This window comes from Filicampus tigris, chromosome 17 (genome assembly GCF_054856515.1).
Source record: "Filicampus tigris isolate MCC_2025a chromosome 17, RoL_Ftig_1.0, whole genome shotgun sequence".
Lineage (NCBI taxonomy): Eukaryota > Metazoa > Chordata > Actinopteri > Syngnathiformes > Syngnathidae > Filicampus > Filicampus tigris.
In genome coordinates, this window is record NC_141233.1 from 5,706,256 (window position 1) to 5,724,435 (window position 18,180).

Genomic DNA, 18,180 nt, shown 5'->3' on the forward strand with positions numbered 1-18,180 from the left:
AACTTGGAGTTCAACCTCCAAAAATGCCTCAAAAGTTGAACGAAACTTGCTTCCCCATCTGCATAAAATGCTATCCTCCAAATTTTGTTGGACTTTATTCTATTTCCATTTCCATCATTTCCAACGGGGAAAAAGCTTGATAGTCAACCAGTGTTACACAACAGATTGTGATCCACTTTGGAGCGTCCGACTGTATATTATTAAAACATATCTTTGTCTGTTTGGATCCATTTGCACAGCTAATGATATGATAAATGGCATCGTTTTCTTCTCGTTTCCGTGGCAGAATCAAGCATCTCATCAGTCCGTCTCGGAAAATGGGTTTTCTCTGTGGGCTGTTAATGTGCATCATCACGCAGTCTGTTCCCACAGGATCCTGCAAGTCAGCGGATTTACTCAAATAGAATTGGAGAAGCGGCGGAATGGGGTGGGGGTCCTTTAGATCCCCAACAAGGTTTCAAGGACAATTCATTATCACTTGCGACGGGGTAAAGGCGGGATATCGTGGTGGTTGGAGAGTAGACAATCCCACGTGTTGAGTCTCTTACTGGGCCAGAGTGCCGGGCTGGGAAATGTCAAGGGCGATGTGAAAGGAAGAGGAAGAAAAAAAAAAAAAAAAAAAAAAAAAAGCTTGCCTTTTTTCCTCTCTCTAAATCCTCTGCAGCGCTCAGAAAATAAGCCCTGACATCAGCTGTGTGCAAATGTGCCAGAAAAGCAAAGTACAATGCAACTGCTTTGTTGTTTCCAGCAAAGCAAAGCTCAGACTTTGGTCTCACCTCAATGTTATGAAAACATGTCCTTTAACAAAAGGTTGTCCACCTACTTCATTAAAACAAAGTGAGCATCTTTGGTCTTCACTGTATTTTAAGTCTTGGCTTCTCTTCTAAACAAAAGTGCATGAATTAGGTGTGGTCAAGTAACCATTATTTCGACGTACGTTGCTGGATGATTTCTTTGGCTTGAATTGCGAACAAAAATGTACTTTGGCAGATATTCTTCATCCTTTGCAAAAATGACTGCAGCTTGTTGAGTCACTTCCAGCTATACTTGTTCAACTCTATTATCATAGAGTTATTATCAACAGTATTATTATTCGACGGATTCTACGGAAAACACAGAATATGGGAAATCAATATACAATTGGAAGGATTTTGTAAAAAGTGAGGCGCTGCAAGAACCCTCACAATCATTTGATCCCGCCCATACACAACCATCCCCCCCCCACTCATGCCTCTGCCCGCAGACCACCGCTGAGGAAGTCTTATCGAGGCGCTCGATAAAAGTGCAATAATTGGCCAATCAACTTACAATCAGGCCGCTATTCTCCGGTGGCCCGTCGGAGAGAGCTGAAACGGCGAGGCCGTCCAACGCCGGCTTTGTAGGGATAAAACTGGCACACACACATGCGTAAACACGCGCACACACAGACACATTGACACACACACACAGTGACACAGAGGCTGAATGGTGTGCAGAGAACAGATAACTAGTAATGATCTGCTCTAATAACAGCCATCATTTGATGGAACAGGAGTAGCATGAGGTCAAAGGTTAAAGTGTGTGCGTGCGCGCGTGTAGGGCAGAGATACAGAGAGCCATTGGGATTGCCTCTGGCATCACGCTGCTATGGTTGGTATGAAGGCAAGGGGATGACATCATCGCTGTCCAATGAAAATCGCCGGCCCAAAATGTTGGAATCAAAACTGGAACTTCAAAGCATCATCCCGCGTGATGTCAGAGGGCGAGCAGTTTCACTATTTTGGTTTCATACCACGGTCAACGTCTCTTTACACTTGTATGAAATTTTGGATTCAACGTCTCAAATGTCTTTTTTCTTTTTTTTTTTGCACAGCCAAACACAAACCATTATGCAACCAGAGCTAAAAAAAAACAAAAACAAAAACATATTGCCTAGTTATACATTCATATTAAAATCACCGCAGGGCCCCACAGCGTTTTAAAAATATGTAGTTGAAGTCTCAATGAGTAAGTTATCGTTTCCATTTGATAAAGTTCTCTCAGCTTTAAAATCCACGAGTCAAAGGAGGGTGGTCTTGTTTGCGACCAAGAAATTGGGATTCAGAGCGGCTGTGAAAAAGATATTCAGAAGGTAGTTTGCCGCTCTTCCCTGCACCCCTGGTGATGTGATACCAAGTATGGCCAGTTTTCAATGAGTAATGGTAAGCGTTCAAAGGGGAGCTATTTCTTCTTGAAAACACTTATAGAATTCATTTATAAATCCATCTGGTCCTGGGCATTTATTACTTCGTTCGTTTAATTTCCCAACCCTGGATTGGTACATCCAGAGCCATGGCAGCAGTTTCAGATAATTCGCTTACATTTATGTCCCGTAAAATTGCGCTATTTTAGAGTCATCGGAACAAGTATCAGTGTTTTGATCAAAATTTGCAACTACTTCAGCTATTTCCGCTGGCTTAACCACCACTTTAGTTAAAAGATTAGGTGACAATCCTTGTTTGTGTTTGCATTCCAACATCTTAATTTTGTCCTCTAATTTGTTTTGATTTTTTTTGCCGCTTTTTTGCAATAGCATAAGAACTTATTCTTCCCCTTAAATATGCTTTGCACAGTCCCACAGAACAATTGGAGAAGTATCCAGGTATCCATAAAATTCTTAAATTCGGTTTTAATAAATGTAACAAAAGCCCGATCATTAAGGAGAGAGGCATTTAATCGCAATTGCTTTAGAGTTGGTGTCAGGCCTATATCCCACCGGAGCAGGACTGGGGCATGATCTGAAATAGTGATGGGCATCATAATTATATCTTCAACTTGAAACAATTCAGCTTTAGAAGTAAAAAAATAGTCAATCCTTGTATACGAGGCATGTCTATTGGAATAAAATGTAAAGTTTCTCTCTTTGGGAAATTTAGATCTCCACACATCCACTAGGCCCGCCTCTGAGATAAAATGTTTAAGCGTTTTACCCATTTTAGGGATGACGGTTTCCTATCTTGTTTTGACATTACACAGTTAAAATCTCCACCCAAAAGCAAGAGACCAGAACTATGCTTTGCAATCCGGTTGAATATCGATTTTACAAATCCCAGTCGATCCTCATTTGGGGCGTACAGATTAACAAAGGAGACTGATATACCATCTAGTGTCCCATTCACCATGATAAATCTGCCCTCCTCATCTTTACATATTGATGTTCCAATGAACTTAACTTGGCGATGTATCAATATTGCCACACCTCTTCTTTTTCCAGAGCTATGAGATGAATAATACACTTTATCGGCCCAGGATTTCTTTAATTAAAAATGTCTTTTTTCAGGCGTTTATTAAAAACTAGTTCTTTTTATACAAAAGAATTGAGAAAGCCCCGCACCAAAATCAGGATACGCCAGCTTCTCCGCATGCGCCGTCTACGAAAATAGAGCACTCGGAGTGGTCTAAAATGAAGAAACGTTGCTAATTCCTCTTAAGGTCTATCAGCCGTCAGATGGCCAGTAGGCTCCATGCTCGCCTGGAGACAAAGAAATCATCTGTGTTGAACGTGCGAGTGTGTCCAAACAATTAGCCCGCTGATTACACGCTCGTTAAATCTCTAGCTTTGATGGAGAAAGCTGTCACGGACGCTCTTAATTATGTGCGCTGTTCATTAGTTCCACGTCAATGTGGCCTCAGGAGGGAAAAAGCTACCTGACGTGACTCATCCCCCTTGTGACCTTTATTGCTTTCCCAATGGATGGAAGAGGAGAACTTGCTGGAGGAATCCCTTTTTCTCTTGTTTAATGCGGGAGGAAAATATTCCTTGACTTCTTTGGCAGGTCCGCCGCAATGCTTCCATTGTTCGGTGCCCTCATGACACCGCGCTGCAGGCTTGTATGGCTTCTTATAGACAGGCATGGTTTGTAGTCAGGACTGCACTGGTCATTACTGCCTCGGTTGAATAACGAGCATGCAGCAAAATGCCAATAGACTTCTTTCTCGAATACAAAACTGGCCGGTGAAGCGAAGGACCACTCTTTGGGCTCTATTTTCATGGCCAGCACAAGTCTGGCATGAAGTGTGGTAAATCTGTAAATCTGCAAAGGGGCAGGCTAGACTGGGATTTGGTATTTTCGAAGGCGCAAATGGTTTGGCGCAGGTTTGACGCCAATCTATGTGGCTCTCCTCATTCCTTTTAAAATCGGTTGACAAAAGTATGTTTATGAGCAACAGCAAACAGGCCTTCACGGGGGAATGATGTGGACAATTATCAAACCAAACATAAAACAAATTATACTTTGTGCATTCAAAGTAAAGTTATCTTATAAGCTATTATTAGTGCCGTAATGGAAAGCTGACAGTGCTGTTGAGAAATCTCAACGCACAACCGGGGTTAAATGTAATTTGAGAGCGACAATGACCAGCATGGGCTCCAGAACCTCCTTCCGTCATGTAGATCGCGCACCTCTCCTGCGCTGAATTTAAAGGGAATGAAGGGATCTGCTGCCATTGGATGGCAAACAAGACTGCTGTGTTCTCACCCACAACGGCGCTTGACTAGTGCTGGGCACGAAAATAGGGCTCCTGGTATATGCCCACTATCTAAGGACAATCCATGCATGGTAATTTGCAGGAGCAAGCTTTTTGAATCATTTGTGTTCTGTCCTTCTTCAAATATTCTGTGGCGTCTCTGTGTGGCAAAGTTATTCCCTTCAATTCGTTCGACTTTCATTAGCGTTAATGTTGCATGAACAATGTTGATATTAGCGGCTGGACGAGACGCGGCGGTTCAAGGTCGACGCGGATGGAGGCGGCTTTTTGTCGCACTTTATTAATAACACGCGCATCGGTTCCAGGTATTTAATGAGTTTTTAAGAAAAAAATAATTCTCATTATCTGAGCATGTCGCGTCTCAAATGGATTGATTTCAAAATAATAGGCGAGTTAGCATTTGAATGCAAAATAACAAATACGTACTGAATAGGGTTTACTTTGATGTCTGGATGCTGGTTGACTTGGCAGTTTGTTCCAACTTTTAAACAATAATGCAAGTGAATTACACATTTTATATTACTTCGGCTACACACTTTTCCTCCTTGCCATTGAGTCTTGACTTTTTCAACATACCAGCTGACATCTGTGTGATTTTTTTAAATTCAAAAGTCAACTCAGATCATCTGACTCAATAAGCAGCAGTTTGGAAAATAGTGAACAATTCATTAAAAAATGAAGTGCCTTCAAGTTGTTTAACGCCTCTGCCAGTTGAAGTGTACTTTCAAACTAAACATTAGACAAAGAAAATACATGTGTTTTCAAAACAACCAAACAACTGCCTGAAGAACAGCCTTGCTAGCTTCATGCTAACATACAATGGAAAACGCCATTGGCATCATAATGATTAGCTAAATGAAATGACTGGTTATTTAACTATAATAATTTTGATAATGTATAATCGCAGAGGTCATGAACAATGGTGGTGTACATTTCGGACCCCAGCATACTCATGGTTTGACATCCATGGATTTACCTGGATTTAGCTATTCATTTTTTTTTTTCCCGGTACTCTTTCAATTTTTGGGGGGCGGGGGATTGTTTACTGTTTACCCTGTAATAATTCTCATGTTACAAATATAACCCCTCACACAACGAGTTTGGCACGACTTCCTGTCCTAGTTTAGAGAGAGAACATCTTTCCGAACATCCTTACGTCCCCCAAAAATAGACTTTTTTTGTTTGTTGTTTTAATTGAGTGAAGCAGGCAGCTGCACAGACGGCAGAAGTGGTTAAATAATTCTCATCCTCATCAAACATTCCGCGGCCCAATATGTTTCATCAGTTGAGAGCGATTTAGTTGACTTCGACAAGTATTTTGGGCGTTGGAATCAAACAGCGATGCACAGTAAGTAAGGAAATAATGGGCAAACAGTTCATCCATTCTACCTTCAGATTAGTGCCATAAAAGACCTAATTAATTTTATAGGCAATGTTTGAAGTCAGGCTAATAATTTAATCACCGCTACTTAAAAAAAAAAAAAAAAATTGTGTTGCAGAAAAGACAAAGTAAAAGCAAAACGCGGGGTGTGACAACATGAAGAACTTGTTGGCAGACAAAACAAAGAAGCAAAACACACGCAGAGGTAAAAGGGAAAAAAAAAGTTTTTTATGTTTGTTTTAGGAACCAACATTGGCTTATCCAATGTTCAACTTAGAAAGGTCAGCAGGCCTAATGTGAACACACAAAGCAAAATGCCATTGATGATGTTGCGGCAGTTACAACCCTTTAATTAAGCACCATGAACACATGTAGCAGCAACACATGTAGACAGACAATATAACAACATCCACAGGCATGTATTCTTGATTCTCTGACAAAATGGCTAATTTAAATGCTTATTTTTGAGTCAGTTAGCTGTAAAACTGTTTGTGTATTACAATATTTACATCTGTATTACACTGCCCCTGGTGGTCAGGGTGCACACCCTATAAGGAGTACAATGTCAGTGGGTTCTAATTATTCAAACTTGTTAATGTTCGCACAAGTATAATAATAAGCTTCTAAGCTACAAAAAGCAAAAGACAAAGTAAAATGCACTGGTAGAATTGCGCTCTCTCTGCAGCTATTCAGCCTGGGCCAAGATGAGGATGTCTCACTATCATTAGCAAAGATGCAAGCAAGCCATATTTCGGGTAAACGTGGCCCAAAAAAGCCAAAGAAAAAGCTAAACTTGACTTGAACTATTGTATACATGGCAGAGCTGTGATTTCATTCATCAAACAGCATCACAAAGCTCAACAGTAAATTGTTGTTTGGTGCAAATTGCCTCCCCAGAGTTCTTTCCCGAACTGTGTGACCTAAACACACATGCGCACACACACGCATGCATACACACGCCTAAGGGGGCACTTACATAACCAGCACACAGATGGGGCGGGGGAAGATCGGGGGAGGGGCGTGCCGGGGACGAGTCAAATTTGAACAGGAGGTAGTTCATTTGAGATAGTTTGCCAAACTTTTTGAGTCAAGGCATCCATCCGACTTTACAAAATTCTTGTGGCACACAAATAAACAAAAATGTGGCAAAAGGTATGAATAGTGAAATAATCTCACCTCAATTTACTCACAAATAGACTGACTCAGAGTGAAATCTGGGCCTGCTTGGATGAACACAAAACGATTACTGTATTCTACTTTATAAATAGCAACAAGTGGATACAAAGTGAATTGTATTTTCTGTCCTTTTTATTGTTATTATTATTATTATTATTATTATATTGTTGTGCCTGTCGCTATACGTTGCTAGCATAGATAGATGAACAAAGGTCTACAGTATTTGCAAGTAATTCTTTTTTATTTTTATTAATAAATATGTTATTGTAAATAATAAAACATAATTAATAACAAGAACTTGTATTGAATCTGATTAAATTGTACAGGTGAACCTAATTTTACTGCGTTTGTTTTCTAAAAGTAGGGCTCCAATTTGACTGTATTAGCCTCAACATCGTTTGACCGGCGGGGACTGTTACTTATTTTGCATATGACCTTAGCAAACAAACAAAACAAAAGGAGCATCACGACATTCGGCACATTAATGATGCACCTTAAGGGAGTCAAGTCAAACACCAGGGAAATATGGCCACAGTTGGCCAAGACTTTTCTCCACTCATTCCCATAAAAACAAAAATGTAGTTGACGGCAACTGACGTTGACGGCGCTCCTCGTTATAGTATTGCTTGTATTAGATTTATCTTGGGCTCATTTAAAAAGCATTTAACAAAAACATTTGTATTTCACCAGGGGGGTGTAGACTTTTATTATATCCAATCAGCAGAGCCGGGCATTCCGTCTATGTGACGGTCAGGTCCGCCTATCCGCCCATGACCGACGCCCTATTTTGTAGGCGATAAACGGGAAACTTGAAAAAAATAGTTGGGCAATGCATAGTCGGAAGCTCATTTTTTGCCCATCTATGTAATCATCTATCGTTCTATCGTCTATTTTCGCAGTTTATTACCATTACCCGCTCCCATCGTCCATCCCTGCTTCACCACATTAATCTCTCATTAACCCCCTCTCCACTGTCCCACCCCCTTTCCGCGCCATCCTTTTCTTTCTTTCGCCAGCCATTTACCCGTACGGGCAGCAAAAGAGCCTTTATATATTTTCCCAGAAGCATCCTCAGACAAATGAGGAAAGTGTATGGGCAAGAGTCCTTTGAATGAAAGCCCGTGTTGGAGATAATAGACTTAAATAAGGCCAACACACACACATAGTGTTTTGTCATTCATTCAAGGACACACAAAGGAGCGTCGCCTATGCTGCACGAGCACCTATAGGAGCACAGGCGGCGCGAGTCAGACGGCGCATATAAATGGCTCGACGCAGATGAAGATGTTTCAATGAAGGCGAGAGGCGAGGTCAAATTAATTGGTGGGGCACAAGCCCCCACGCCAAATTATTAGTTGAGGGGATGACATGAAAACGACGCAGGGAGCATGCTCATATCGTGCTCCTATATTTTTCCAATACTTAGCCTAGATTTGTCTTTGTCTCTCTTTACCTAGTTCTCTCTCTGTGATAGGTGGGCACTCATGGTGAACAATGAGGCACTCTAAATTGGCCATGCAATTCTGGAGCCCTGGTTCAGGGTGTAGAGATACAGTAGCTGGCTTTTTTAAAATGTAGAGTAAGTAACTCTCTACCTTCTCTCTGTGAAATGTGGGCACTCATGGCCAACAACAAGGTGCTCTAAACAATATCTTCCTTCTTTCAGATGGATTGGGATTGGGGTCCACTTCTGATCAGCGTCACATACTTACTCGAACTTTCAGCGAATTTGTCGACATGCGGCTGTGGTGAGTATTTCTGTTTAGTGACGTGTCTGCTGCATGCACCACTTACATGGATCGGCACACTACTGTAACACAGTGGCTTGGTGATGAAGTGCTTTCTGTATGAGGGGAAAATACATTAGAATACTGATGGGTACTCATTTTTTTCTAGACATGGAGCTCAGCCTCCATGGTAACGAAAGCCCCACTCGTCATTGGCCCCAACTTAAGTGGAGTAATTTTAACCAGACTGTTACAAGTGGAGGTTAAGTGCGTAGTAATTCTTCATCAAATTTGTATATTTCATTTTCATTTAAATTATGTTTTACCAAGCAGACGCATTAAAAAGCATCATACATTTTAACCAGCATGATAAAAACCAGAGAAGCGAAGCAAGCTTGCTGACATTCTGTTTTCAGTGCGGGAAACACTTAACAATACAACTAGACCACACCTCCCGCTCCGGCGTCATTTGCTCATGTGAATTATGCAGCGGTGTCTCAATTAATTTTATGGCTTTATTGCCTTTATTGCGATGCTCCTTCAGCAGAGGGCCAGATACCGCTTTTATTATACCTCTCAGCACAATGCAAACAGACCATACATATACATACATACATACATATATATATATATATAAATATCCTCAAATAGTGGCTTCAGCTCTAGTAAATACCTCGAGTTGGTTCGGATTTCCACTATGGCTGTGTAGCTAATGGCGGATTAGCATAGCGGATAGCAAACAGACTATCCCAGCACATCAGTGCCTCAGTGGATCGATGCTTTGGATGTGTATTAGTGCTGGCTGACATCCACTCCTGTTTACTTAGCTGGAGCTACATGCTAGTACAGTTTAAATGTTAACATTTTACCTTACACAAAAGATCCTAGCAAAAATACATCAACATACTGTATCTACTGCAAATAAAATTGCATTGCTTTAAAATGAATACAACTGACCCATAGTTGAATAAAATTCAAGTCATCCAAGTGAGCTATGATTACATTTGATCTCATTTTAAACACATTTAACAGTATTAAAAATGCTAAAAGATGCTGAAAGATGCTTCACTACTAGCTACTTTAGAACTACATTAATTAACCTGTTTCACCCGTAGACACGTCACACTGGTGTTTATTGTCCACTTAAACAACATTAGAGTCCATATAGAATGTTTTATAAGAGCCCGTTATCACATTCAATTCAATTAAACAGTCCAAGAAGACAATAACATTCTCTTTGTTACTTAATTGTTCTCTAGCGGAACTTGAATGTGACACGTTTGAGAAAATAATGTGAATTATCCTAAAGTATATGAAAAAAGGTTTTTGGGGAAAACTTTTTTCACTTTTCAGTGTTTAAAATATGACCTGCCTTGAAAAGCTATAGGAAAGGAAGAAAATCATTCCAGGTTGAGAAATGGGGGCTACATCGCTTCCAAAAGCAAACGGAAATGAAAAGTCCGTGAGTGACCAGGGAACTTGAACTATCCACCCGTGTAAAGTTTGTATAACACGATACACATCATCAAATACCAGATTTGGAGTTCTGCCCGTTGATTCGTCAAAGTTTGTGTTTGTTAAATAAAACACAATTTTAAAGCGAATTTGGGTCTTTCTTGAAAAGTTATGCAAGAAGGCTAGAAAGTTATTTCTAGTAGTTAGCAAGCAACTCCCAGTGCTTGAGTGTCAAAGAAATTTGTAAATTGTAACTCATTTTCAATATAACCAAATATAATCTTAAAGTAAGTCTTAAAAAGTGATTCTGGAGTGAAATATCCATTGTGGGTGAGACATTTAAGCCTTGGAAACTGAAGAACAACACTGAAACATGAAAAATTGGACAAATTGCCTACAGAAGTATGATTATTCAAGAAACATCAATAAATTGTACTTGTTCTATTGCTATAACTACAGTTTTGAAATTAAATGACAGTGTTGTATGACACATTTAGCTTTAAATAGCATTGAAGGGTAGAAAAACCGACATAGGCACATTATCTACTGAACGTGTAATGGAAGTAATTATCAGAAAATTATCAGAAACTTTTTCACACTCTTATTTGTCCAATAAAACATTACCAGTATTTAAGATTCAATTTAGTCTCTTATTTTTCGGTTAATATGACAACAAGTGACTAGAAAGTTGGATAGCTAGCCAAAATGAGTGTTAAATGACGAGCGGCGAAACAAGCGATGCGGTTCGATAGTAGATTCTCCCCCTCGCTGGCCCCTTAGCTATCACAGCCATTGATTGGTTCATGTAATTCTGCTCTGATTTGCCTCGTCCAATCAATGGGCCGCAGACTGGCTTCCTGTGAGCGCGTGGCCATTAGAGCCGAGGTGGACAATCACACCTTCACCTTCAATCAATCCCCTTCCTTCATCTTCCCGGGAATACATATAGGTGACAGTCTTTGTATATGTGAGCGCTTTTGGACCCCTGCTACTCTTGAGCGCTTGGTTATTGAGAGGGACTTACAGCAGCCATTTTCTGTCCGGTTGTCATTCTGCCTCCATACTGAACACATACTGCATGTTTCAAGGATGCTGTAACCTTGCAAGCACAACAAAAAAATCATAGCCGGATTTCTGGAATTAACGGTGACCTAGCAGAAGCTACTTTTTGGACAAAAGACCACCTTCAAAGTAGATATGTTCTTTGCTTGTCCAATCTATGTACAGTATTTTATATTAATTGTATTTGACCCTGTTTCACTTCCTTGTCTTGCTTGAGCAATATTATGCAAGCACTGGCAGTCACTTTGTTTGGGACTTGGGCCTATTACATTTGTGTATGATAGATGCTGACTCCCATCTCCCACTCTGTTTGAGAGAAAATGCAAGGTGATTGTGCACTTTATATTAAAATACGCATCAAGTACAGTTCCTCGTACACGTGTGTACGCACACCTTGATTGTATGTATTTGTTTTATTTAATGTTTCCTTCATACAATGTTATTGTTTATAGATAATATATTGTACTGTGTTTGTTATGCACAATACATGTTTTATCAACTGTAAACATTTATCTTTTTTTGCACAATTCAATGTGTATAGCATAGTTGTGTGTATTTTTGGATATTATTCTTTAATTTTTGTTTTTGTTACTTTTGTAAGTACTTCCTGCACGTACGTCTGCACATACGTACATATTTATTTATTCACAGGGGGTAGCGTTGGCATTTTGCTCACTTTTATACAACTGTTAATAGCTTCCAATGTCGATGATTCACAGTAAATGTTTATACAAAATAAACTAAATAAAATCAGCATGAGATTTAACTAGTGGCGTCACATTATCCATCTTCCACATTTACACACAGACAGTTGGGCTATTTATAGGCTGAGGGGTAATATGATATTTTTTACCTCCTGTGTGAAAAGCAGACATATTGAATACATACGAGGAGCGTTTTCTTATCACATATTTGAAATCTGTCACACACACGAAAAAAACAAGACAAAAGTCGCACACAAATAACACAACCTTCGCCTGGCACACCGAGCTCATGGCATTTCATTTGCAGTTTAGTTTATACATTGATTTTTCTAACAGTGAATCACACCGCACATAGCGCAAGACATTGAGCCGCCGTTTTTTATGGCCTTTGCAGGACGCTCACCCCCCCGATGCTGCCCACTGCCCACCACTGACACATACAAACCCCAGGCATGGTCACTAAAAGAAACACCACCGACTTCATTTAGAAAGTGTGCGTTTTAGTGCGCATGTTGCAAGGGGACGCATGCACACACATACACAATGTATAAACACACATACTCTGAACTCTGCTGCTAATCAAAACAGCAGCACCCACCAGGGCATTTGAAAGGGTCTCCGATGAATTAAAGTGGGGAGTCTAAGTATTTAAGATGATCTTGCAGGATGCAAGTTTGTCTTTAATGGCAATTAGCATTCCCGTAGACACACAGGTTAAATAATTTTAGTTAATCGCTGAGCCCATTTGAATGCTTTTGCTAACCAAAATAAGAGCAGCTACTGTTGCACATCATAAACAGATTAATTGAATTTTTAAATGTAAAAATGTTACATGGCGATGACGTCTTAACAATTAAGACAAAGATTTTAGCCTTAAGATAATAAATTAATATGTTCCAAGTCAACGCATTTGTTTAGCCTCTAAAACATTAGGACTATATTCTCAGAAAAATACATAGTTTATTTTGATAGGCATCCCAGTTTGAGAACTGGTAAAAAAAAAAAAGTGCTTTTACCATACCATTTTGAATGATAGAGTCAACAAAAGTCTACTTTTGACTAGTTTTTAATCAAGCAACACATCATAGAATTTTATCTCCTATGGGAATTTTTTTAGGCAATGACAAATAGCACCAGATAACGTCCAGCTAGTCTCTATTACCAATCCAAGTGATGAAATTACTCGGATACGACCCAACAAAACTTGCATTATCATCTAATTAAAAAGCTACAGTGTATCTTTATGAAGCACCTTCTCAACACGGTATTGATGAGGCGCAAACAGCTCATGAAAGCACACAAGAGCGACTTACAGGCGTTGGTGACGGCGAAGCTGTTTGCTGTCTCGATGTTGTCCACGTGAGGCACCAGGTTGAAGGGCGCTTCTGAGGCATTGGGGCTGGTGTTGTGCAGAAAGATGGCCAAGCGAAAGGCAGTGTACTCCTGATCCGTGTTTCGGATGAACAAGCCACCTGAGGGGGGATAAAGACAATGTTGGATGAGGGTTTCGGGAAGACTCGGGCACAACGTGGTCAGCCAGCTTGTATTGTAACTTGTATTAGTTGATGGGCTTTCGATACCTTTGGTGAGATCAATTCAAAGAAGTTTCCCAAAATGGGAGTCGAAAGTTAGATAAAACCAGGAAATGTAATACCTAAATCATATGAGAAGTGGAACGTTCAAAGCCTAAACCAAGATATTGATCGCATGATCAAAAACCAGTGTTCCACTAATGCAAAAGTAACTGGCTACTCCATCCTAACCACTACATTGTAAAAACAGGGCAACTCTCTCAAAAGTCATTTGTGACAAATCCGTCATAAATCATGGAAGCAAACAGCTAGAGCAAAAGGTACATTTACATTGAAATACCAGGAAGTCTGACTCCTCAACCATAAGGGACTATTATTATCTGTTCCATCTTAAACCAGGAATATGAACCCCTTGACAAAAAATAGGAATCGTAATTGCAAAAACTTTAAGGACCTGTGATTGTCCCATCTTAAACCAGGGACCCAAAATCATCAGAAATCAGGATCCCTCACCGCCAGACCCTCGTGTACTCTTCCATCCAAAACCACAAACGTATCCTCATTATTTAAGCAAATGGGACTTGTAACTATACCATCTAACTGAAGGAATTCTCACTGCTAGGTCATGTGTGGCTTTATTTGTCCTTGTTAAACAGAACATGTATCAATTTCTCAACCATTCAGCAGGCTATTCAGCATCTAACCCATGTTAGCAGGTAAACACCAGTCGTACAGCACAAAAGACAAATTGGAGCTGGGCCAATGGGAATGCCATTCGATTCCCGGCTTTGGTTTATTCATCAAATGCTTTTGTTTTTGTCTTTGGGGTTCAGGGGATGACCAGAGCACCCGAAGGTACACGTGAACATCTGTGCCACATGTCAGAGCAATTCATCCCATCCTGCCATTGTCCATTCGGCGGCAATGATGAATGTCAAACCACCGGCGGGAGCCAGGGGGGAATTTCAGGGGATCACCAAAGTCATGGGCCAATGCGTCAACAGGGTAAGATGAATGCTTCTGTCAAATATGCCAATCCATCTGGGTACAGCAGATAGTTTGCGCGAGAGATGTTGGAATTCGGACAATATATCTCTCACTGACAGCGCTAACACCTGATGAGATGTAGTTAGCATGGCTCGCTAAAAGCAACACGGACCCCAACATTCAAACAGTCACCGTTCATCAAACTACAAGCATAGCATCAAATTCAACTCTTGGTTCCTCTCGGCCTTTTTGGCATTGCAATCAAATTCATGTACAAAGCTCCTCATTATGGATGTTCATGCTTGTGCAAATGTCAGAGTTATTTTACGTTGGAGGCAGTTTGTTTCACATTTCAAAAAGCGTGCCTTCGGGCCATATTTCTTCTGTGTAAATGTCCTTTAAAGCAAAATGTCAGTGTGTATTTTTTTTTTTACGGTTCACCTCCTTGAACTTAAATTGGTTACCAAATGTATGCTGTCTGTGATAATTACAGACAAGAGAACAATCCAACCAGTGACTCAGAATGGAACAATATACAATTGTTTGTGTGTGACAGAAAGACAGAAAAAAAAAACTCGCCTCAAGGGTGCCTTATTGATGACTGCCAACTTTAAAGGCATAAAGTTTAATCATCGTAAACACGATCTATATGCAATCTATTTTTTCTTTTATGTTCAATCTAAGGATACTTGAGGCTTTTGTGGATGTGATTAATTGATTTCCTGCCGGGGATGTTAGCACTCCCCGTCCTCATACAATGCAAGGCAACGCATGCTGGGACAGCCAGCAAAGCCCATCCTGGTCATGAAAAAAGTATGAAAAAAACGAACAGAAACGAAAAGAACAGTGTCCAAAATATGGTACAGTAGCTGCGGCTAAAACAGTAAATATGACAATGTGCTAAGAGTGGGATAAAAAATTGACATTGTGAAAAGTTAGGTTCACATTTCTGTCGCTGAAATGATGTCGGCGTAGAAGTCGCCATCTTTATAATTTCCTTAATCCTACATGTGATACATGTTTTTTAAGTTCTTTCTTTAGTTTCCTAATGTAGATACCATAATGTCAGACTTTATGCGATAAAGATTTTTGCCCAGTCGCTGTATTGTGACACTACAGTTTAAAGTCCAGCAAAATACTGTGATAATCGTATTGTTAGTTTTGTTCATTAAGTAGAACTGTGTCACTCTGGGCCCTTCTTTACAATGACAACGGTGTTTTAGCCCCTGAAAATGTAACCATTCCCGTAGTCAAAGTTTCTAAAATGACTCCCCCTCATTGACTAAAATGAGTGCAACCTCCAAATTAGTGCTTTCTCAGAATTGTGTCACTTGAACCGTGCAGTGCACCTCCAGTTTAAAACTTGTGATAAAAAACGATCCACAACCGCAGTCTGGGGGAGATGCCAAAGCATGGCTACCATCAATGCTACATAAGCCTGGAATGGTAGCAGATCCATCCACTCGGCTACTTTCATTTCCACTAACAGCACGATCGCCGCCGGTCCAGCAGCGCGCTTTCATAACAGAACCCGACCTCTGAACTCCCTGGGGGCACTATAGCGTATCACATAATATAAAGAGACAAGCACAATCATTGGAACAGCCTGTCATTTCGCATCAAAATGGAGGCTGTGCTAGATGTCAATGCCATAAAATAAAAATCCATTCATCCATTTTCTATAGCAATTGTCCACTTTTCAGGTCATGGGTGAGCTAGAGTCTAGCCCTGCTGACTTTGGGTGAGAGAGACGGGGTATGCCCTGTACTGGTTAGCAGTCAATCATAGAGACATATCAACAAATAATCAACCACATTTACATTTCAATTTAGTCTTTAACGCACCTATGAGGGAGGAGTCGAAAGTAGCCAAAAAAAAAAAGATTTGAACACAGAGCTCCTGACTGTGAGGTGAATGTGATAACCACTACACTAACATGCTGTCAACTATGAAATGCAGCCATCCATTTACTATACCATTTCAATTAAAAACAGTTTCTGCCTTATTGCATCAATTGAATGGCCATTGTGCTGCTCCTTCATGTGCCAACCTTGGCCACTAGTTGTTCTACGCAGAGGATGAAGAATATGTCTGGGTACTGTTACATGTATTAAGCTAGCGGACTGAAGGGCTAAGCAGTGTGGTTGTTCTGATTACAAAGGGTGTAATTATCTTTGTTTTATGTTTAGTGTGACTTTGAACTTAAATTGGGGGTGACAAAACACAACAAGCCTACGTTTTTAAGGAATTGTTCATGATTGTATCTGCCAAACTGCTGCTTGTTGGCAAGTGAGTTCAGTTCACTGCCACAATAGAGCGTGCACGCCTCAAGTCGTGCACCCATAAGCAAAAATAAAATAAATAAAAATCAGTTGAAAGACTGCTTATATCTTGAAATAATCGCATCTCAAGGCACCACCGTGGATAAGAACCTTCGTCAGAGTGTTGGACCAAAACGCAAGTGGCCCACCGCCCGTTGGTTTCCCACCCTTGCTTAGAAGCAACGCCCGTCATTGGACGAATCCTGACAATCTCCGCTGAGTTTAATTGCAATGCAGACGCGCACATTGTGTGCACATGCAAGCCGCATGGAGAAAAGCAGCCACTTTGCTGCAGTGCGCTGATGGGACGCACACACTCTTGCCTCTACTCACACACACCCCTACACACACACGTACGGGGTAAGCATGGGCTTGCATGCACGTAGCCAAGATTTGCGCGCACACCTCCAAGAAAATGTGCTGGAATCCAAATGTAAGAATCTGACAGGACGACCGCGCGCATTCATTCATTCATTCATTCATTCACGGTCCATTCTTGGAATTACAAAAACAAAAAACAAACAAACACTCGAGTATTGCTCGCACTTACCGATCTGGACGCTGCTGGGGAAAGCAGCCAGCGACAGTCCACACAAGCCCCAAAATATCAACAAAAACCAGCGGCGAGAAGAAATCCTCATCTTGTGGCGCTTATAAACTGATAGGAGACATTTGAAGCTGCGGCTTCTCGTTTAACAGCCCGCGGGGCAAGACCAACGTCTACATGTAAAGAGAGAGATCAAATCATCATAAAAAAATAAATAAATAAATATAAAACAGAGTGACGAATGGAAACCATTTAAATATCCATCTCTGGATTTCTTTTTTCTTGTCCTCCTCCTTCTTCTTTTTCTTCCTTTGGAAATCTCTACCAGCGTTTTGGACCGTCAAACCTGCGTCCAGTCCGGCGCTGGAGCTTTGCGCACAGCGCCACCAAAATGAGGAAGAGGAGGGAGCGGAGGAAGAGTATGGAGGGGGGATGGAGGGGTATTGAGCATCAGCCAGAGGCGGCCACTGAGTCTGGATGCGGCTACAGTCGCACACATTTACATATATAGCCTATACAAATTCATTCATATATATATATATATATATATATATATATATATATATATATATATATAATATAGTCAGAGGATGTGTGTGTTAAGATGGATACTGATGCTTATTGATTCTTTCAGCAAGTTACAATTCACATTTCTTGAATTTAATGAGAAAAGAACAGCTACTTTTAGCAACGGCATCGCTTTGATGTCTGTGCAATTAATGGAATAAATGTAAACAGAATGTCTGCGCCCTCTCAAGAGAAACTTTTGCAAGGTTTTGTGC

General features: G+C 40.5%; 1 protein-coding gene across 2 annotated transcripts in view; it reads right to left on the minus strand.

Moving 5' to 3' along the window:
* The window catches only part of LOC147133057 (glutamate receptor 4), a 74,957-nt gene extending 57,171 nt beyond the window's left edge, over nucleotides 1-17,786 (minus strand). For both annotated transcript variants that reach the window (XM_086012639.1, XM_086012638.1), the window contains exons 1-2: nucleotides 17,402-17,786; nucleotides 13,325-13,483 (exon numbers count right to left, since the gene is read on the minus strand). In XM_086012639.1, the coding sequence (XP_085868765.1) occupies nucleotides 13,325-13,483; nucleotides 17,402-17,492 (250 nt within the window). In that variant the 5' untranslated portion in view covers nucleotides 17,493-17,786. The remainder of the gene's footprint in view (nucleotides 1-13,324; nucleotides 13,484-17,401) is intronic.
* Between the last annotated feature and the right edge of the window lie 394 nt (nucleotides 17,787-18,180).